We start from the raw sequence: 22,831 nt of genomic DNA on the forward strand, positions 1-22,831 counted from the left end.
CGGACGTAACGAGGTTGGTACTAGGTGGGATTTGAACCAGTGACCCTCGGGTTGCGCACGGTCACTCTCCCACTGCGCCACGCCGTCCCTATGTGGTGAAAATTTCAACCGGAAGCTTCTTAGATGCTTGTGGATGGCTACCAAAAGCCCATTATTGCAGTGAAACTTGCCAAGGGACATGTAAGCAAATATCAACATCGCTGTACGTATACTTTTGACCCAGCAGATGTGGTCACATTTTCAGTCGACACATAATAAATTCATAAAAGAACCAAACTTCATGAATGTTTTTGTGACCAAGTATGAGCTCCAATCACTCTATCACAAAAAAATAAGAGTTGTCGAAAGTATTGGAAACTCAAGACAGCTATGACATTATGTTCTTTACAGGTGTATTAAAACTTTTGATCGCAACTCTATACAGCCATAACTCCAATAATGCGATCAATTTAAGTATTTTAGCCTTTTTTTAAAGATGGATAAGAGCTTTTTTTTAGTGTTGTTTTGATAGGTCATCTTAGTGACATCATGCACAAAAGTGCACTCATAGCTTGTTTTAAAATGTCTCTGACAATCTTGCACTTTCTGCTTTGAAATGACATGAATGTTTGTGCCACTGCTTAATAACTGTTTAATTAAATACAGTTTTGCTAAATTGACTTAGTTGTGATTTCCCTCTCTGCATGAAAGTTTAATATGAGCATATATTAATGCAGCATGAACAAGAATGTTTTAATGTAGACACATAGAATCATCATACTGCTGTGATTATATGCATCAAGTGTTCTTTCAAGGCTAAGGCAAAATATCGCGATATATACCGTGTATCGTGATATGGCCCGAAAATATCGAGATATTAATAAAAGGCCATATCGCCCAGCCCTACTCATAAGTATCACAGTTAATGTGATACTTGCTGGCACTTTGCATGTAGAGCACACACAGCCTCAGACATAAAACACAAGCAGTAAAGCTATAAGACAACAACATACTGTATCTGGATTAGAATGTGCAATTAACTCCCAGAATTAAAGTTGTGCCTAAGTGTAAAAGACTTTGACCATCTTCGCGCATGGAGGGTTACTGTAATGTAGTTTCCTCCGAGCCAAACCAATCTGAAGTCGTGACAAAAAAAAAAAACAACGAGACGTTATCTGCTTTTAACTTCTTTTTTAAATGACTCCATTAACATAATTCCCTCTCTGGCACCCTTTTAAGTAAACCACAGCAATTATTTAAATCAGCCCAACAATACATATACAGTACCACCGACTCGCCGGGGCTTTGAAAATGGAGAAAGGCAGCCCGTTTCGTGCTCATTATCAGTTGCGGCGGCACGTGTGGTGATGTCGCAAGGTCAAAGAAAAAACACTAATCGGCTCCTTCCAGAAAACAAGATATTTCTGGGGGATGAAAATATTTCAAAGAAAGCCTAAGTGACTGATTCAAAGAGTTCTACTTCCAAAAATCTACTTTAACGGCATAACAACTCGATACAGTACTAGCAACATGACGCTTCACAAAAACACAGAGGTTAAAAACCCCAGCAAATCTGGGTTTGTGGGCTTCTTTGGAGTATTGCTTTGACCAAAGAAGAACATGTGATGAAGACCCTGGAACAGTATATTGAAATACTGCCATGTAAGAAAAGTTCAGTCTTGTTCATCGCATTAAATTTTAATATGTGTGTGAATGTGAGTGTGAATGTTTGTCTGTCTATCAGTGTTGGTCCTGCGATGAGGTGGCGACTTGTCCAGGGTGTACACCGCCTTCCGCCCGATTGTAGCTGAGATAGGCGCCAGCGCCCCCCGCGACACCAAAAGGGAATAAGCGGTAAAAAATGGATGAATGGATGGATGTTTGCTTTCAGGTGCTCCCTTTAGACAAAAAATACCAATCAAGACAGAAGAAGTAATTTGCTAACGAGAGTGCTAACCAATGTTTTACAATGTGGAACTATAGGACAATATTAATTTATGTTTTAGGAGTTGATTAGTAATTGATTCTGTGACAGAACTTGTAACTCATAATACTCAAAAATCCACGTTCCCCATTGAAATGAATGGAAATGCCATTATTCCTATGCGGGTCCCAAGAAACACCACCATTTGGGTGTCACACGATTCGATTCAATATCGATTCTTGGGGTCACGATTCGATAATAAATCATTCTTTTCGATTCAACGCGATTCTCGTTCAAAAACGATATTTTTCCGATTCAAAACGATTCCGTATTCATTCAATACGTAGGCTTCCAGCAGGATCTACCCCAGTCTGCTGACATGATAGCAGAGTTGTAGATTTTTTTTAAAAAAAGCTTTTATAATTGTAAAGGACAATGTTTTATCAACTGATTGCAATAATGTAAATTTGTTTTAACTAGTAAATGAACCAAAAATATGACTTATTTCATCTTTGTGAAAACATTGGACACAGTGTGTTGTCAAGCTTATGAGATGCGATGCAAGTGTAAGCCACACTATTGTTCTTTATTTTTACAAATGTCTAATGATAATGTCAATGAGGGATTTTTAATCACTGCTATGCTGGAATTATAACTAATATTGATACTTTTGTTGATAATATTCATTTTTGTTTCTCTACTTTCGGTTTGTTCTGTGTCGTGTTTGTGTCTCCTCTCAATTGCTCTGTTTAGTGCAGTTCTGAGTGTTGCTGGGTCAGGTTTGGTTTTAGAATTGGATTACATGGATCGTGAGATCGACAGGCGGATCGGTGCGCCGTCTTCAGTAATGCGGACGTTGTACCGATCCGTTGTGGTGAAGAAGGAGCTGAGCCGGAAGGCAAAGCTCTCAATTTACCGGTCGATCTACGTTCCCATCCTCACCTATGGTCATGAGCTTTGGGTCATGACCGAAAGGATAAGATCACGGGTACAAGCGGCCGAAATGAGTTTCCTCCGCCGTGTGGCGGGGCTCTCCCTTAGAGATAGGGTGAGAAGCTCTGTCATCCGGGAGGGACTCAAAGTAAAGCCGCTGCTCCTTCACATCGAGAGGAGCCAGATGAGGTGGTTCGGGCATCTGGTCAGGATGCCACCCGAACGCCTCCCTAGGGAGGTGTTTAGGGCACGTCCAACCGGTAGGAGGCCACGGGGAAGACCCAGGACACGTTGGGAAGACTATGTCTCCCGGCTGGCCTGGGAACGCCTCGGGATCCCCCGGGAAGAGCTGGACGAAGTGGCTGGGGAGAGGGAAGTCTGGGTTTCACTGCTTAGGCTGCTGCCCCCGCGACCCGACCTCGGATAAGCGGAAGATGATGGATGGATGGATGGCCGTGTATTGTTTTGTTGGATTGAGAATAAAAATTTTAAAAAAATTAAAAAATAAATAAAAATAAAAATCAAATCGATTTTAAAAATTTTTTAGAATCAATTCTGAATCACACAACATGAGAATCGCGATTCAAATTCGAATCGTTTTTTTCCCACACCCCTTATATTTTATATATGTTAAATTTAATATATTTTTCCCTTGGTCTTTATTTTCAATAGGTCGTAAAAAATATCAACAATAAGAAGATATGAAGATATGAAACACTGCAAAAAAATGTAACCTGCTGTTTGACAGTAAAACCGAAAAAATAAAAATAAAAATCTGTTTTGTGAGTAAAAAAACAAAAGGATTCTCTGATTGAACGGACCTGGCAGGCCCGGGGAGCCTCCCTCGGACTGCTGTCAGCTGGGAACGTGGCGAGGCCAATCACTGACACAACAAAGCTGCATAGGTGCTACCACCCCGGCAGGGGGCGACCCTGCCTCCTGCCCCATCGTGCCACGCTGCGCCGCCCCTTGAGGGAGAATGTATATTTTTAAAACGAGCCGCACAGCGCCCCCAGGTGACGGGATAACAACCGAGCCCAGCTCTTCTGAAGATACTTTAATGGAGATACGACGGGATGAGGACCTCCGGGATCCCCGCCACGTGAAATTAGGTGTCGTGTTTTTTTGATTACTCTCATGCCAGGCACAGTTTTATTATTACACATTGTCACTGGGACCTAGTCTGCAGGGAGAGCCCTAAGTGGCAATAAAGCGTGCAGCCGGCAGCGGAAAAAGGTAATGAAGACGGTTATTAGACAACGCCGACAAATCAAGATGTCTTGCTCTGTATTGATTGTAAGACACGCAATACAAGGGCTCGCCGCCGAGCTGGATTCCTCTCAGCTCGCCAGCTTTCGTCCACGGGACAAACTGACAGGCAGCCTTAAAAAGACAAAGCCATAAAGTATTTATGTTTGCGCCCGAGGTCCAGTGAATTCAGACAGCCACTGAAGAATTCATTAAAGTGGGGTGAGAGAATTGTTAAGTGTATCAAATTTGAACCGAGGGCAAACAAGATAAAACAAAATAAAAGGGCTGAGCCTCAAAAACTGCAGGCGGCGAGAATATCAAAAGTGTCCTCAGTGATGACACTTTAAATACAGACACAACATGTTCCTCGCAGAAGACAACACGCAGGGATTTCATCATGACCCCGCGTTTGATTTCGAAACATCGCCAAGAGAACGTTCCAGGCCGACGTTTCCGAACGAGAGGGATCTCACCTGTTTCCAGGATCCGCCGATGGAGGAGTCCCGGGTGGAGGAAGGCTTCGTCCTTACACGAGCGGATCTGCGTGCCCACCAGTTCCGAATTGGTGGCGAGGATCCTGGCGCTCTCCTCGTTCAGGTTGACGCCGGCCATGGAGGCCACGTCGTTGATGTCGTCGTCATCCCTGCAATGGAAAAGATGCAACCTCAGATATCGATAGATTTTTTTTTTTTTTTTTAAAGGTGTAAAAACGACATACTGGCCACATGCGTTATCGACTGAGAATATCTGTATGAAAAATGATTTTAAATACCACATATTAAGGATCGATTTTGATAGCTAATTTCATCTGAGATAGGCACCAGCGCCCTCCCAAGGGAATAAGCGGTAGAAAATGGATGGATGGATGTCATCTACCACCATGTTGATTATTGCGTTTGCATACTGCATCCGGAAATTATTCACATCACTTCATTTTCTCCACAATTTTGTTACAGCCATCCATCCATCCATCCATCTTCTTATCCGCTTATCCAAGGTCAGGTCATGGGGGCAGCAGCCTAAGCAGGGAAGCCCAGACGCTCCTCTCCACAGCCACTTGTTACAGCCTTATTTTAAAATACAATACATTAATTTTTGTCCTCAAAATTCTACACCCAATACCTCATAATGACAATGTGAAATTATATATTTTTTTTATATTTTGCAAATGTATGTGTACCGTATTTCCCGGACCATAGGCGCACCGGATAATAAGGAACACTGCCGACAAGCCGGTCTAGTCAGGTCTATTTTCATACAAAAGGTGCATCGGATTATAGGGCACATTAAAGGTGTCCTTTTTTTTTTTTTTTCCTAAATGCAAAACACTTCCTTGTGGTCTACATCAGTGGTCCCCAACCACCGGGCCGCGGACCGCACAAGAAATTAAAAAAAAAAAAAAGTTTTGTTTTTTTTAATTATTAAATTAACATAAAAAACACAATATATACATTACATATCAATATAGATCAATACAGTCTGCAGGGAGCGGGACTCTTGCTGATGTGTTGGATCCGCTTTGGACTGGACTCTCGCGACTGTGTTGGATCCAATATGGATTGAAATTTCACAGTATCATGTTAGACCCGCTCGACATCCATTGCTTTTGTCCTCTCCAAGGTTCTCATAATCATCATTGTCACCGACGTCCCACTGGTTGTGAGTTTTCCTTGCCCTTATGTGGGCCTACCGAGGATGTGGTAGTGGTTTGTGTTGTGGTTTGTGCAACCCTTTGAGACACTAGTGATTTAGGGCTATATAAGTAAACATTGATTGATTGATTGATTGATTGATTTCTTTATGAAAAAAATTACAAAAATAAAATAACCCCCCCACCCCCAGCAGAAAAACGGCCCCAAAGCATAATGTTTCCACCCCCATGCTTCACAGTAGGTATGGTGTTCTTGGGATGCAACTCAGTATTCTTTTTCCTCCAAACACGACGAGTTGAGTTTATACCAAAATGGATACATGGATGATACAGCAGAGGATTGGGAGAATGTCATGTGGTCAGATGAAACCAAAATAAAATGTTTTGGTATAAACTCAACTCGTCGTGTTTGGAGGAAGAAGAATACTGAGTTGCATCCCAAGAACACCTTACCTACTGTGAAGCATGGGGGTGGAAACATCATGCTTTGGGGCTGTTTTTCTGCTAAGGGGACAGGACGATTGATCCGTGTTAAGGAAAGAATGAATGGGGCCATGTATCGTGAGATTTTGAGCCAAAACCTCCTTCCATCAGTGAGAGCTTTGAATAGTTGACCCAATACTTATTTTCCACCATAATTTACAAATAAATTCTTTAAAATTCCTACAATGTGAATTCCTGGATTTTTTTTTTTCACATTCTGTCTCTCACAGCTGAAGTGTATCTATGATGAAAATTACAGACCTCTGTCATCATTTTAAGTGGGAGAACTTGCACAATTGGTGGCTGACTAAATACTTTTTTGCCCCACTGTACACGAGTCAATACATGGGTTGTCAAAGTAGAGGTTGGGAGTGGGATATTGCACCACATCCACCTTGTGACAACTCCTCCAGGTAGCATTATTTTGGCTTAATTCAACACTGACTCTGAAAGAGGAGTTCGGAACATTCCGAAAGCGTTTAATCAAATGCCGAATAAGCACATTTCTGCGTAATGACAGGCAGTTTGCTTCTGGCCTGAATTAGGCAGCAATGACGCGATGTGGTTGCAGGACTGGCCCAGAGCGAGCAGGAGATTTCCTGCATTGGCTTTGATGAGGGCAAAAACGGCAGAACAACCACCGGGTGGCGAGAAGGCGCTCGTCGGCACTCCTCCCCGGCCACTTCGCCCGTCAGTGTCCACCGTGGGCCTTTTCCTCTCCTGTGCCGCCCCGCCGAGAACCTTCCTGCTCCGATATGAAAGTTGACATGATGGCGGGAGGTTGACAAAGACGATTAGAGCGTCTCTCTGAAGCTCACACGCCGCCTTCTCGGCCTCTCCTCCAGCGCTCGTTCTAATTACGCCTTCCCAGGGGAAACGGCGCACAACAACAGCGGGCAAGTATACGTAGGAGGTAGCATACACCCGCTGCCACGCCTCGGGCCCTGCACCTACCCTCGCCACGTCCTCATGGATAACTTGACCTGTCCTAAAATGAAACACGCCCAAGGCTGTGTTCACTCAGAAAGACAAAACAAGAACGCTGCTGCATCCTCGCCTTTATCGCTCTCAGTCGTGTATGAAGAAAATAAAACTGGGCAAAATTAACAAACGCAAAGGTTCATTTTAGTGAAGCCTTAAACAAACACCAAAAATATGAATTCAAACAATATACCTGGTTTGTGATGTTCAGACTCTGACACAGCTCACATTCATCCATCCATTTTCTACCGCTTATTCCCTTTCGGGGTCGCGGGGGTCGCTGGCGCCTATCTCAGCTACAATCGGGCGGAAGGCGGGGTACACCCTGGACAAGTCGCCACCTCATCACAGGGCCAACACAGATAGACAGACAACATTCACACTCACATTCACACACTAGGGCCAATTTAGTGTTGCCAATCAACCTATCCCCAGGTGCATGTCTTTGGAAGTGGGAGGAAGCCGGAGTACCCGGAGGGAACCCACGCATTCACGGGGAGAACATGCAAACTCCACACAGAAAGATCCCGAGCCTGGATTTGAACCCAGGACTGCAGGACCTTCGTATTGTGAGGCAGACGCACTAACCCCTCTTCCACCGTGAAGCCCACACAGCTCACAATTTAAAGACAATACAAAAGAATGCTTGTGTCAAAATCAAAGCCCGGGGACCAAATCTGTCTCGCCACATCATTTAATATGAACCGCAAAGCCCTAGACCTATAATCCGCTACCTTTTTCCTACGCTTTGAACCCAGCGGCTTATAAAAACTGTGCGGCTAATTTATGGACTTTTCTTCGCTGACGGCCACAATATTTTGTGTTCAAAAAATATGTTTTCATTGTGTTATGGACGAGTTCCCTCACTGCAGGTGTTGAGGGTTGAAAACGTCCCTCCTGTTTTATTGCTTTGAACCGGAAGTAAAACTGCCTACAGCGTTTCTACCCGTGTGGATTCTTCATTCTCAGGAACGGCGTGGTGAAGTTGGGAGAGTGGCGGTGCCAGCAATCTGAGGGTTATTGGTTCAATACCCACCTTCTACCATTCTAGTCACATTCGTTGTGTCCTTAAGCAAGACACTTCAGCCTTGCTCCTGATGGGTCCTGGTTAGCGCCTTGCATGGCAGCTCCCGCTATCAGGGGGTGTGGAAATAGTGTCAAAGCGCTTTGAGTTCCTTAAAAAAGATAGAAAAGTGCTATACAAGTACAACCCATTTACCATCACTCCAAGCAACGTTTACAGTATAACTAAAACAATTAATTCTTACTAAACCGTCCCATATGTGTCTGTGTTTTCATGTATTGTCAAAGAACTAGATTTTCAAATTAATCGCGATTCTGGGATCTGTGGCTCTGATGTCGTTGTGGCTTGTGCAGCCCTTTGAGACACTTGTAGTTTAGGTCTATATAAGTAAACATTGATTGATTCTTATTTGTAATGATTTTTAATCGATTTAAAAAAAAAAAAAAAAAATCCAAATTAGTCCTTTACAGCCAGGCAAATCATATTGTTGATGTAGATGTTAATATTTGATGTACAGTTAAGTAAGTAATACAAAAATGTATCAAATGTATTTGTCTATTTTATAGAGGAATGTAGTTAATCATAGAACTGGCACTCAATGTTATTAAAAAAAACTACTGATTCTAAATTAAGGATCGTTTTGAATCGCTCTATACTCTCGGCAGGGTTCTTGAGGGTGCATGGGAGTTTGCCCAACCAGTCTACATGTGCTTTGTGGACTTGGAGAAGGCATTCGACCGTGTCCCTCGGGAAGTCCTGTGGGGAGTGCTCAGAGAGTATGGGGTATCGGACTGTCTTATTGTGGCGGTCCGCTCCCTGTACGATCAGTGCCAGAGCTTGGTCCGCATTGCCGGCAGTAAGTCGAACACATTTCCAGTGAGGGTTGGACTCCGCCAAGGCTGTCCTTTGTCACCGATTCTGTTCATAACTTTTATGGACAGAATTTCTAGGCGCAGTCAAGGCGTTGAGGGGTTCCGGTTTGGTGGCCACGGGATTAGGTCTCTGCTTTTTGCAGATGATGTAGTCCTGATGGCTTCATCTGGCCGGGATCTTCAGCTCTCGCTGGATCGTTTCGCAGCCGAGTGTGAAGCGACCGGAATGAGAATCAGCACCTCCAAGTCCGAGTCCATGGTTCTCGCCCGGAAAAGGGTGGAGTGCCATCTCCGGGTTGGGGAGGAGACCCTGCCCCAAGTGGAGGAGTTCAAGTACCTAGGAGTCTTGTTCACGAGTGAGGGAAGAGTGGATCGTGAGACCGACAGGCGGATCGGTGCGGCGTCTTCAGTAATGCGGACGTTGTACCGGTCCGTTGTGGTGAAGAAGGAGCTGAGCCGGAAGGCAAAGCTCTCAATTTACCGGTCGATCTACGTTCCCATCCTCACCTATGGTCATGAGCTTTGGGTCATGACCGAAAGGATAAGATCACGGGTACAAGCGGCCGAAATGAGTTTCCTCCGCCGTGTGGCGGGGCTCTCCCTTAGAGATAGGGTGAGAAGCTCTGCCACCCGGGAGGAACTCAAAGTAAAGCCGCTGCTCCTCCACATCGAGAGGAGCCAGATGAGGTGGTTCGGGCATCTGGTCAGGATGCCACCCGAACGCCTCCCTAGGGAGGTGTTTAGGGCACGTCCAACCGGTAGGAGGCCACGGGGAAGACCCAGGACACGTTGGGAAGACTATGTCTCCCGGCTGGCCTGGGAACGCCTCGGGATCCCCCGGGAAGAGCTAGACGAAGTGGCTGGGGAGAGGGAAGTCTGGGTTTCCCTGCTTAGGCTGTTGCCCCCGCGACCCGACCTCGGATAAGCGGAAGATGATGGATGGATGGATGATGGATGGATTGAATCGATAATCGATTATGAATCGAATCCTTACCCCCAAGAATCGAATCTTATCTAATCGCGTGGTTCCCAAAGATTCACAGCCGTACAAGCTATCGTCGTTTGCATTTTTTTTGTTAACTTGCAATGGCATTATGTTTGTATTGTTTCAGTTTCACAAATTCATCAGTAAATTCACCAAAAACGTCACTGTGGAGTTATTGAGTCTGTTCAGCTGATTGGAGAGCTAGCTTCCGCAGCTAGAGGGTCCATGACGAGGACTTCTGTTTTCTTTCAACTGCCGTGTTACAGGCACCGTTTGGAAACAAATAAGGTATGTAAATAAAAATTTACAAAATATTTCTATGTAAATAACAAATTTTACAATGTACTGTATATATCTGCAGCTTACAGTCCGGTGCCACCAATATATGGCAAAAAATGTTTTCTTCTAAAATGTATTTGGTGTGCGGCTTATATCCCGGTGCGCTCTATAAAATACAGTACTTCACTAACTGTTACTTTGCTATTACTTTTACTGTACATATCGTATGTGCTGGTGTTGTTCTATTGTTTTTGTTGTGTTTGCTGTTGTTGTTTTTGTCTCTCTGTCTAATCCCCCTCTTATCCCCACAATTTCCCCCTCTGTCTTCCTTTTTTCCTTTTTCTATCCCTTCCTGCTCCGGCACGGCTGCACCAAATGTTAATAAAAATACATTTAATAAACTCAAATTCAAATAAGGCAACAAGAGAAGGATCCTACACTTCTCTTTTGTAAAGTAAATCTGAACAGCCGATATGGGCAACTACATCAACTATATGATTTGCCTGAGAAGCTGGACAGGACAAAAAAAAAAAAAAATAAATGAATACAAATAAAACAAAATAAAAAACATTACTTCATTTTTCTTACTAAATGTATTCATTCCTTCTATTTTTACAGAATAAAATGTTAATACTGCAAGAAATTGAATATCTTTAAATGTAATAGTTGTCCGATCATGCCACAAATACTATATTATGTACAGTAATGTATCACAATCATGTTTTTGCACAAATAGCAATAAATACCTAAGTGTGAAGTGAAGTGAAGTGAATTATATTTATATAGCGCTTTTCTCAAGTGACTCAAAGCGCTTTACATAGTGACACCCAATATCTAAGTTACATTTAAACCAGTGTGGGTGGCACTGGGGGCAGGTGGGTAAAGTGTCTTGCCCAAGGACACAACGGCAGTGACTAGATTGGCGGAAGCGGGAATCGAACCTGCAACCCTCAAGTTGCTGACACGGTCACTCTACCAACCGAGCTATGTTAAAGTTGTTTATATAACAACCTTCAGTGTAACCTGTATCACCCAGTGTGCCTTGCAATCTCGTACGTGTGACGATAGAAGCAGCGAAATGCATGCTTCCGGCCGGCACGCAGCTGGTATAGTATAGTATAGCATAGCATAGCATGGCGTAACGGCGGGCGCGATGGCATGTTGTAGAGGACGTTAAGAGTAAATCCATTAAAAGTAAATCCATCACGGCACGCCCTCAATATTGTAGTCCGAGTGAAAATCGGAGAATGTTGACCCCGGGTGATGTGTCTACTTTTAACCTTTACTTATGATTTCAAAGATCTGCCAACAGGACTTGGCCATGGTGAATCTATTTCTGTGAAGTAGGAATCATTAATTATGAATAAAATGTCTTCATATCTAGAGCATAAAAACATGTTTACTCGTTTCTAAATAGTTTTTTTACAATATGAGAGCCCTGGAGACATGAAAGAACACACTCAAGTCACCTTTATACTCTTTTAATCCAACATAGTAATGCTGAGCCAATCAGTGGCACCAATACTGAACAGCGTGCTGTGGTATTTTTTGTTTATTTAGCCATGTTGGGCTTGAAAACGCTTCATTTAGGACCCACAAACTGTTCCCCCAAAAACTCAAAAATCTGCAATATAGTTTTTTTTAACTCACCTACGGTTGTCTGTTTTTATGTATGCCTTTTTTTCTTTACTATCTTTATGGATATTAATTTTTATTTCTACTGCCTATTTTGTTTTTACCATTTTATTTATCAGTCCATTTAGCTGTGTTTTATATGTAGCATCATCTGTACTTGTGATTTGTATTGTATTCTTTTATCTTTCTGTTTTTAATTTGTACAGGCCTTTGGAGCGAGCAGTAATGGTAGTAATAAAATTGTGCTATTTAAAAAGAAATAAGCCTTGACCTTGACCAATATTTGAAGTGTGATGTGGCGAGGGAGGCCTGTAATCAAATGTATAGGGAATGATGTAATAATTTCATGAGGGGATATATATTTATACACATTCACTGTTCAAAAGGCCCTCTGACAGCAACCATTGCTGTGATGCAGCCTTAATGAAAACCAGTTTGACAACCCTGAGTACATTTGTATACACTTTTGTTTGCATAGCAGTATTACTATCTACCGAAAATGAGTAAACACACGCCATTATTGTCATTATAATACTAATTGTATGTCTTTGCTCCATTGGGGGATTCCCGCATGTTAATGAAAGCATCAACTTGTGTTTAGAGATGTCCGATAATGGCTTTTTTGCCGATAGCCGATATTCCGATATTGTCCAACTCTTAAATACCGATTCCGATATCAACCGACAAATACAGTCGTGGAATTAACATATTAGTATGCCTAATTTTGTTGTGATGCCCCGTTGGATGTATTAAACAATGTAACAAGTTTTTCCAAAATAAATCAACTCCATCCATCCATCCATCCATCATCTTCCGCTTATCCGAGGTCGGGTCGCGGGGGCAGCAGCCTAAGCAGGGAAGCCCAGACTTCCCTCTCCCCAGCCACTTCGTCTAGCTCTTCCCGGGGGATCCCGAGGCGTTCCCAGGCCAGCCGGGAGACATAGTCTTCCCAACGTGTCCTGGGTCTTCCCCGTGGCCTCCTACCGGCTGGACGTGCCCTAAACACCTCCCTAGGGAGGCGTTCGGGTGGCATCCTGACCAGATGCCCGAACCACCTCATCTGGCTCCTCTCGATGTGGAGGAGCAGCGGCTTTACGTTGAGCTCCTCCCGGATGGCAGAGCTTCTCACCCTATCTCTAAGGGAGAGCCCCGCCACCCGGGGGAGGAAACTCATTTCGGCCGCTTGTACCCGTGATCTTATCCTTTCAGTCATGACCCAAAGCTCATGACCATAGGTGAGGATGGGAACGTAGATCGACCGGTAAATTGAGAGCTTTGCCTTCCGGCTCAGCTCCTTCTTCACCACAACGGATCGATACAACGTCCGCATTACTGAAGACGCCGCACCGATCCGCCTGTCGATCTCACGATCCACTCTTCCCCCACTCGTGAACAAGACTCCTAGGTACTTGAACTCCTCCACTTGGGGCAGGGTCTCCTCCCCAACCCGGAGATGGCACTCCACCCTTTTCCGGGCGAGAACCATGGACTCAAATCAAATCAACTCAAGTTGTGGAAAAAAAATGCCACCACGACAATGCCATATTTATTATTGAAGTCACGAAGTGCACTCTTTTTTTTTTTAATGCCTCAAAACAGCAGCTTGAAATTTGGGACATGCTCGCCGTGTGAGAGCGTGAAGAGGTTGGAGGGTAGCGGGGGGTGTATATTGTAGCGTCCTGGAAGAGTTAGTGCTGCAAGGGGTTCTGGGTATTTGTTCTGTTGTGTTCATGCTGTGTTACGGTGCGGATGTTCTCCCGAAATGTGTTTGTCATTCTTGTTTGGTGTGGGTTCACAGTGCAGCGTATATATATGTAACAGTGTTAAAGTTGCTTATACGGCCACCCTCAGTGCGACCTGTTTGGCTGCTGATCAAGTATGCATGGCATCCACTTGTGTGTGTGAAAGGCCGCAATATTGTTGCCTGGGTGGAAATCGGGAAAGACTTCGGGAGAGTGGTTGCCCTGGGAGATTTTCGGGAGGGGCACTGGAATTCGGGAGTCTCCCGGGAAAATCGGGAGGCCTGGCAAGTATGACTGGAAGACACAACTGGTCTGTACTTCTCCCTACGTTCGTGTACCACTCTGTACAGAGGCATTTTAAAAAGTCGTACATCTTACTTTTTGAAACCTATACCAATAATTTCCAATATTACATTTTAAAGCATTTATCGTCCGATAATACCGGCAGTCCAATATTATTGGACATCTCTATTTGTGTTACATTTAAAGAATAAAAAGGTGTAATAATTCACATTACATCTTTAATACTTAGTTGTTGTTGTTGTTGTTGTTTTATTTGTTTTAAGTTGGCCTATCACTTTTTACACATTACAAAAGTTGTTCAAATGTGACTAAAAGAATATATGATGGTGACAGTTTGACCCTGCAACAGATCATCATTATTATTATTTGCATTGTTTCCTATGGAGTAATATTGTTTAGAAAATATAATCAAATCGGAAAAATGTTACTTTAAATCACTTTAGATTGTTACAATGTCCAATTAAGAGATTCTTAATACGTGTTTCTGTGTTTCTAGATTTTGTTGCTGTTTCTACATCAATGTTAAAAGTACTCATTAACTCACTGAACGTGAAGGTATCGTGATTAGAAACATTGTTTATTCTCTATAATATAATTACATTTTTTTCATATGGTGCTTTTAGTTGGACAATGAAAATAATTATTTTATTTATTATCGATAACAGATAAAAGTATAATGAGCTTTTTTATAAATTAGTTGTAAAATAATTATATTTATTAGTAATATTTGATAATACATTTCCATTCCATTTTTTTTTTTTTCAAGCTAATAACTTGTTAAACCTTAAAGTATCCCCATACAGTAACACATTACAATATTTTGGAGTAATGTAGACAGATATTTTTTGTTGGAAAATGACTGAATGTTATTGTTTTATTATACATAGGAGGTAAGTGTTTTTTTAATTAGTTTAAATCAATTCAAATTTTTTGTTCTCTTTATAATTTTTTTTTTTTTAATAACTTGTTAAATGTTAAAGTATCCTCAAGAATAACAGTTTTTTTTCCAAATAAAATCTAAATATTTTGAAAATTTTTTAAAATATTTTTCTAAATAGAAATACATGTTTTTTGGACAATAATTTAATGTTATTTTTTTGCTGCTATAAATAAGAGACTAACGTATTATGAGTGGGGGTTTTTTATATTAATTATGAATTATATTTTTTAAGTCATTAAAAAATGACTTCAATAAAGTATAGCTGGGTTGTTGTTTTTTGCTAGACATGGACTTTTTTTGTGAGGCAAGGATTTAGATACTAGGCTAAATAATCATACCTGCTGATATTTACATTGTGTGATACAGCAAACCGATAAGGGGGTCAATAAAATATATTATTGAATGATCTCAGATTGTTGTATGAACAATGATAAGGCACAATTTAACAATTGTTTAGTATTGTATTTATTTAATTAATTTTAGCCCATTTCCATGTTCACATTGGTACATTTATCTTTTTTAATCTGCCCTTATTGTTGTTTTCGGGCACATACATCTATAGATCTTAAACTGATCTGGTATGACGGAATAATAAACTCTCTTTGGGGCTTCGGTTTCATTTCTTGGGGAGCTTTGGGATTGCTGGGGCTCAAATCAAATGCGCCCGAGACAAGTCTGACATTAAAAGGAGGGAACGAGATATGAAATGCAAAATATTCCCGACTACTAGCTCAGTGCTAATAAAGCCGAGATGTAATTAGCTCTACCGCTGGAACCTGTCCCTTATTGGATTGGCTTGGCCTAGGGACATGAAGCTGGCAGCCACATGCATACATAAGCGTGGTTTCTGTATCAAGCGTGTGTGTTTCAAGAGAGGGCACGCCATCGGTGATGATAGGAGGTGCCATTTAAAAGGCTGAATGTAAGGGATGGGGGTTGAACGCGACATGAAACCCCCTTTCATGCCTTATTCGTGGTTAAAAAAAAAAGAAAAAATCCCAGAAAAAATCCCAGAAAGTACATGAGGGTCACAAAGGCAGCGCCGGTCTGAAGGAAGCTTCTCCCCCGCCACCGTGACCATCACTTCCCGAAGACAGCTGGCACTCCACTCGGCGACGGAAAGTTTCTGTGAGTATGGCTTCCTGCGCTTCGTGCACTTTACTCATGGATAGGTTGGCTTTGCTAGAGAGCCGTGTCCGCCAGTTAGAGCAGTGTAATTTCGTAACTTTAGATGTTGCGGACACATCTGCTAGCGTTAGCTGTAGCGAGCTAACTAGCCCAGCTTGTAGCAGCCCTAAGCGGCCTACAAGCTACGGTGTACCGGTTGAGACGCATAATAGATTTAGCCCTTTAGCTAGTCCTACACCCCAGTCTACCGGGCACCACACTTTAGTTATAGGGGACTCCATCACCCGAAACATAAAGCTTAGCAAACCAGCCACAATTAAGTGTATTCCCGGGGGCAGAGCACCTGACATTGAAGCTAATCTTAGGGAGCTAACTCGCAATAGGTCTAGTAAGCACGTACGGCAGGCTAACCGCACCACTAGTTATGCGAATATAGTAATACACGTTGGCTCCAATGACGTTAGGATGAGACAATCAGAGATTACAAAGAGAAACATAGCCAGGGCTTGTAATCTCGCCAGAAAGATGTCCAGGCATCGAGTAATTGTCTCTGGCCCCCTGCCTGGGAGAGGCAATGATGAGAGATATAGCAGATTAGTCTCTCTTAACAGGTGGCTGGATAGCTTCTGCAGACAACAGGGATTTACGTTTATTGATAATTGGCCCTCTTTCTGGGGCAAACCTGGCTTGCTGAGGAGAGACGGCCTTCACCCTAACCAGGAAGGCGCTATCCTCTTGTCTCGGAACATAGACTTCGCATTGAGCCACATTTGACTAACTGCACTAGAGCAAGCCCGGTCACAGGCAATTACAGAGCCTGCTAGCCTGGGTATGGAGTCAGTTAAGTTAGAACTAGCCAGCGCCAGGCTGGATGATCCCTGTACACATAGCAATTTTCGTAGAATAATACACAACTCACAAAATGTTTTTTCTACTGTGTCTATGACTTCGTCAGAGTTAGACATGCGTTCTACTGAGGTGGCAAATTATGATGCGTTCAGTTTATCGCAGCGCCAAGTAGATAATCTGAAAATTCCCGTCATATCAATTCCTAGATATGGTCGTAATTATTTTAAGTACACTGCGCATAATAAACGCAACATTATTAATATTGCTACTACGGATAATTTTATCAACAACTCCTTAAAACAGCTCACTACCTATAATATGGGCTTTCTAAACATCAGATCTTTGTCTCCCAAAACGTTATTAGTCAATGAGGTCATTAGAGACAACAACCTTAACGTCATCGGTCTTAGCGAAACCTGGCTTAAACCAGACGACTTTTTTGCGATAAATGAGGCATCCCCTCCTAACTATACGAATGCGCATATTGCCCGTCACCTCAAAAGGGGAGGGGGTGTCGCACTAATATACAACGAAAACTTTAACTTTAGTCCTAACTTAAATAATAAATATAAATCGTTTGAGGTGCTTTCTATGAAGTCTGCCACACCTCTGCCTCTGTGCCTGGCCGTTATCTACCGCCCCCCAGGGCCCTATTCGGACTTTATTAGTGAATTCTCAGAGTTTGTTGCTGATCTAGTGACGCACGCCGATAATATAATCATAATGGGGGACTTTAATATCCATATGAATACCCCATTGGACCCACCGTGCGTGGCGCTCCAGACTATAATTGATAGCTGTGGTCTTACACAAATAATAAATGAACCGACGCATCGCAGCGGTAATACGATAGACCTAGTGCTTGTCAGAGGTATCACCGTCTCAAAAGTTACGATACTCCCGTATACTAAAGTAATGTCCGATCATTACCTTATAAAATTCGAAGTTCAGACTCATGTTCGGCAAGCTAATAATAATAATAACTGCTATAGCAGCCGCAACATTAATGCTGCCACAACGACGACTCTTGCGGACCTACTGCCCTCGGTAATGGCACCGTTCCCAAAGTATGTGGGCTCTATTGATAACCTCACTAACAACTTTAACAACGCCCTGCGCGAAACCATTGATAGTATAGCACCGCTGAAGTTAAAAAAGGCTCCAAAAAGGCGTACGCCATGGTTTACTGAAGAAACTAGAGCTCAGAAATTATTATGTAGAAAGCTGGAACGCAAATGGCGCACGACTAAACTTGAGGTGCACCATCAAGCATGGAGTGATAGTTTAATAACTTATAAACGCATGCTTACCTTAGCTAAAACTAATTATTACTCAAATCTCATCCGCATTAATAAAAACGATCCAAAATTTTTGTTTAGTACAGTAGCATCGCTAACCCAACAAGGGACTCCTTCCAGTAGCTCCACCCATTCGGCAGATGACTTTATGAAGTTCTTTAATAAGAAAATTGAACTTATTAGAAAGGAGATTAAAGACAATGCGTCCCAGCTACAACGGGGTTATAGTAACACAGATACGATTGTATATACGGCGGATACTGCAAATATCCAAAATAGTTTCTCTCGTTTTGATGAAATAACATTAGAAGGATTGTTACAACGTGTAAATGGAATAAAACAAACAACATGTTTACTTGACCCACTTCCTGGGAAACTTATCAAGGAACTTTTTGTATTATTAGGTCCATCAGTGCTAAATATTATAAACTTATCACTTTCCTCGGGCACTGTTCCCGTTGCATTCAAAAAAGCGGTTATTCATCCTCTCCTTAAAAGACCTAACCTCGATCCAGACCTCATGGTAAACTACCGACCGGTGTCTCACCTTCCCTTTATTTCGAAAATCCTCGAAAAAATTGTTGCAGAGCAGCTAAATGAGCACTTAGCGTTTAACAATCTATGTGAAACCTTTCAATCCGGTTTCAGGGCAAATCACTCGACTGAGACAGCCCTCGCAAAACTGACTAATGATCTATTGCTAACGATGGACTCTGATGCGTCATCTATGTTGCTGCTCCTCGATCTTAGCGCTGCTTTCGATACCGTCGATCATAATATTTTATTAGAGCGTATCAAAATACGAATTGGTATTTCAGACTCAGCCCTGTCATGGTTTAACTCTTATCTTACTGATAGGATGCAGTGCGTCTCCTATAACAGTGTGACCTCGGACTATGTTAAGGTAACGTGTGGAGTTCCCCAGGGTTCGGTCCTTGGCCCTGTACTCTTCAGCATCTACATGCTGCCGCTAGGTGACGTCATACGCAAATACGGTATTAGCTTTCACTGTTATGCTGATGACACCCAACTTTACATGCCCCTAAAGCTGACCAACACGCCGGACTGTAGTCAGTTGGAAGCGTGTCTTAATGAAATTAAACAATGGATGTCCGCTAACTTTTTGCAACTTAATGCCAAAAAAACGGAAATGCTGATTATCGGTCCTGCTAGACACCGACCTCTATTTAATAATACAACTTTAACATTTGACAACCAAATAATAAAACAAGGTGACTCTGTAAAAAATCTGGGTATTATCTTCGACCCAACTCTCTCCTTTGAGTCACACATTAAAAGCGTTACTAAAACGGCCTTCTTTCATCTCCGTAATATCGCTAAAATTCGCTCCATTTTGTCCACTAAAGACGCCGAGATCATTATCCATGCGTTTGTTACGTCTCGTCTCGATTACTGTAACGTATTATTTTCGGGTCTCCCAATGTCTAGCATTAAAAGATTACAGTTGGTACAAAATGCGGCTGCTAGACTTTTGACAAGAACAAGAAAGTTTGATCATATTACGCCTGTACTGGCTCACCTGCACTGGCTTCCTGTGCACTTAAGATGTGACTTTAAGGTTTTACTACTTACGTATAAAATACTACACGGTCTAGCTCCAGCCTATCTTGCCGATTGTATTGTACCATATGTCCCGGCAAGAAATCTGCGTTCAAAAGACTCCGGCTTATTAGTGATTCCTAGAGCTCAAAAAAAGTCTGCGGGCTATAGAGCGTTTTCCGTTCGGGCTCCAGTACTCTGGAATGCCCTCCCGGTAACAGTTCGAGATGCTACCTCAGTAGAAGCATTTAAGTCTCATCTTAAAACTCATCTGTATACTCTAGCCTTTAAATAGACCTCCTTTTTAGACCAGTTGATCTGCCGCTTCTTTTCTTTCTCCTATGTCCCCCCCTCCCTTGTGGAGGGGGTCCGGTCCGATGACCATGGATGAAGTACTGACTGTCCAGAGTCGAGACCCAGGATGGACCGCTCGTCGGGACCCAGGATGGACCGCTCGCCTGTATCGGTTGGGGACATCTCTACGCTGCTGATCCGCTTGAGATGGTTTCCTGTGGACGGGACTCTCACTGCTGTCTTGGAGCCACTATGGATTGAACTTTCACAGTATCATGTTAGACCCGCTCGACATCCATTGCTTTCGGTCCCCTAGAGGGGGGGGGTTGCCCACATCTGAGGTCCTCTCCAAGGTTTCTCATAGTCAGCATTGTCGCTGGCGTCCCACTGAATGTGAATTCTCCCTGCCCACTGGGTGTGAGTTTTCCTTGCCCTTTTGTGGGTTCTTCCGAGGATGTTGTAGTCGTAATGATTTGTGCAGTCCTTTGAGACATTTGTGATTTGGGGCTATATAAATAAACATTGATTGATTGATTGATTGTCTGAAAATTATGGAGGCAGGGTTCACATGGAGGTTGTTGCTAATACTAAAACGATATTACAAATGAATTGTTTGAGTTAATCCTTTTTGTTTTTTGCTCTTCACGGAGGTCTGCAAAGTGGACCTTATCTAATCAGATTGGAAGGACCTTATGAGAGAGGACCACACATTGAAATGAATATTTAAAAAAAACAATGTTGGAAAAAAGGCGAGTTGGTGTTAAAATAAAGGCTGGGTCGTTTTGAAAAACATCTATTTTTCTTTAGGAATTTGTATCATCTTGGTTCAATTAGGAAATGGGTAGGATTTTATCAAATGTGCTTCTTTCTAATCCTTTTCGGAAATTTTGTACAGACAAATAAGAATATGCAAATTGTATGATGTGTTCTACATATTTTGGAAATAAACATAAACGAGGGGTGTCCAAAATTTTTGACTGGATCAGTGTGGGGAGAGTGTTTTGCATTTTTCCCTTCATCCCTTGTAATGGATTTAAATGGGTGCAATTTTGATCTTTTTTTTTTTTCAATAGGAAGGTCGAAGGTTCGGTTTAGTTATTCCTCGTTCTGCAGGGATGATACTTGTAAGAAACGTAATTTATTTGTCGCCATGGAGGCGAGAATTACTGATTTAGAAGTAGCTAAAACACTGCCGATTGCGAATGGATTTTAGCCGATAGCTAGCTAGCCATGTCTTGAAGCACCTCTTTTTGAGAGCGTTTCGGTGTTATAACTTCACCTTCATCCTCAGTTTTTACGCCAAAATGCGTCTGTTCTCCCTTATCTGTCAACACACCGTGTCTGCTTGTAAGTACTCTGTGACTGTGTGCTGCCGAACATGCTCCTCTGCTTGTAAACCAGCAACGTCGCGACGTGACGACGATTGATTTAAGTAAAGTTTGAACAGTTAGCTCCATCTTTTGACACTTCTTCCACTCCCGTCCTTGCACGCAACACCGCTACAACAAAGATGACGGGGAGAAGATGGTGAGCCACGTAAATAAAACCGCCCACAAAACGGCGCATCCGGAAGCGAATGTCAGAAGATGATCTGTAAAACATAATCTATGCAACATTTTAAAAGAACCAGCATTACATGTTATGCAGACCACAAGGAAGTGTTTTACATTTAGAAAATAGTCAAATAATATGACCCATGGGCAGCACGGTGGAACAGGGTTGGTGCATGTGCCTCACAACACGAAGGTCGTGAGCAGTCCTGAGTTCAATCCCAGGCTCGGGATCTTTCCGTGTGGAGTTTGCATGTTCTCCCCGTGACTCCGTAGGTTCCCTCCGGGTACTCCGGCTTCGTCTTACCTCCTAAAACATGCACCTGGGATTAGGTTGATTGGCAACACTAAATTGGCCCTATTGTTTGAATTTTGTCTGTCTATCTGTGTTGACCCTGCAATGAGGTGGCGACTTGTCCAGGGTGTACCCCGACCTCTGCCTGAATGCAGCTGGGATAGGCTAGAAAAGGGGTAGGGAACCTATGGCTCTGGAGCCAGATTTGGCTATTTGATGGATGCATCTGGCTCTCAGATTAATTTTTGCTGACATTGCCTAACATGATAAAAAAATAATATTTCCACTGGTAATCAGAGTTAAAAATAATGTTTAAAATATAAAACATTCTCATGCATTTTAATCCATCCACCCGTTTCCGACGCACCGTTTCAAGAAGTGTTTTATTTATTATTGGTTAGCTTCAGAATAACAATGTTATTAAAAAGAATACGAGACTTATTATACTCAAAAAAATGTTGATGTTACTTAAAAATGCACGCATTTAGTTGTATTCAGTGTTAAAAAAATATTATATGGCTCTCACGGAAATACATTTTAAAATATTTGGCTTTCATGGCTCTCCCAGCCAAAAAGGTTCCCGACCCCTGGGCTAGAGGAACCGCCCGGTCACCCAGAGAGGGACAAGCGATAGAAAATGGATGGATGGATGTCCAGAACCAATTACCAGCGATAAACGAAGGATTACTCTAAATCAGTGGTTCCCAAAGTGGGCGGTGGAAAGATCTGGGGGGGCGGTGAGGAAGAAGGGGGCGGTAGGGGGGTGGCAGTCCGAAGTCGAAGTCAGAAGTTCGAACGTTTGTTTGACGATTTGTACACAACACGTGCAGCAGGACGAGTCAGTGGACGACGCATCAGGGTCCGGTTACCACACG

At 42.6% G+C, this 22,831-nt stretch overlaps 1 protein-coding gene across 3 annotated transcripts in view; it reads right to left on the minus strand.

Moving 5' to 3' along the window:
* Window positions 1–22,831, minus strand: part of LOC133536309 (transcription initiation factor TFIID subunit 4-like) — a 307,989-nt gene that overhangs the window by 179,540 nt on the left and 105,618 nt on the right. For all 3 annotated transcript variants that reach the window (XM_061876744.1, XM_061876737.1, XM_061876752.1), the window contains one exon: window positions 4,561–4,730. In XM_061876744.1, the coding sequence (XP_061732728.1) occupies window positions 4,561–4,730 (170 nt within the window). The remainder of the gene's footprint in view (window positions 1–4,560; window positions 4,731–22,831) is intronic.

This window comes from Nerophis ophidion, linkage group LG02, assembly GCF_033978795.1.
Source record: "Nerophis ophidion isolate RoL-2023_Sa linkage group LG02, RoL_Noph_v1.0, whole genome shotgun sequence".
NCBI classification, from domain to species: Eukaryota; Metazoa; Chordata; class Actinopteri; order Syngnathiformes; family Syngnathidae; genus Nerophis; species Nerophis ophidion.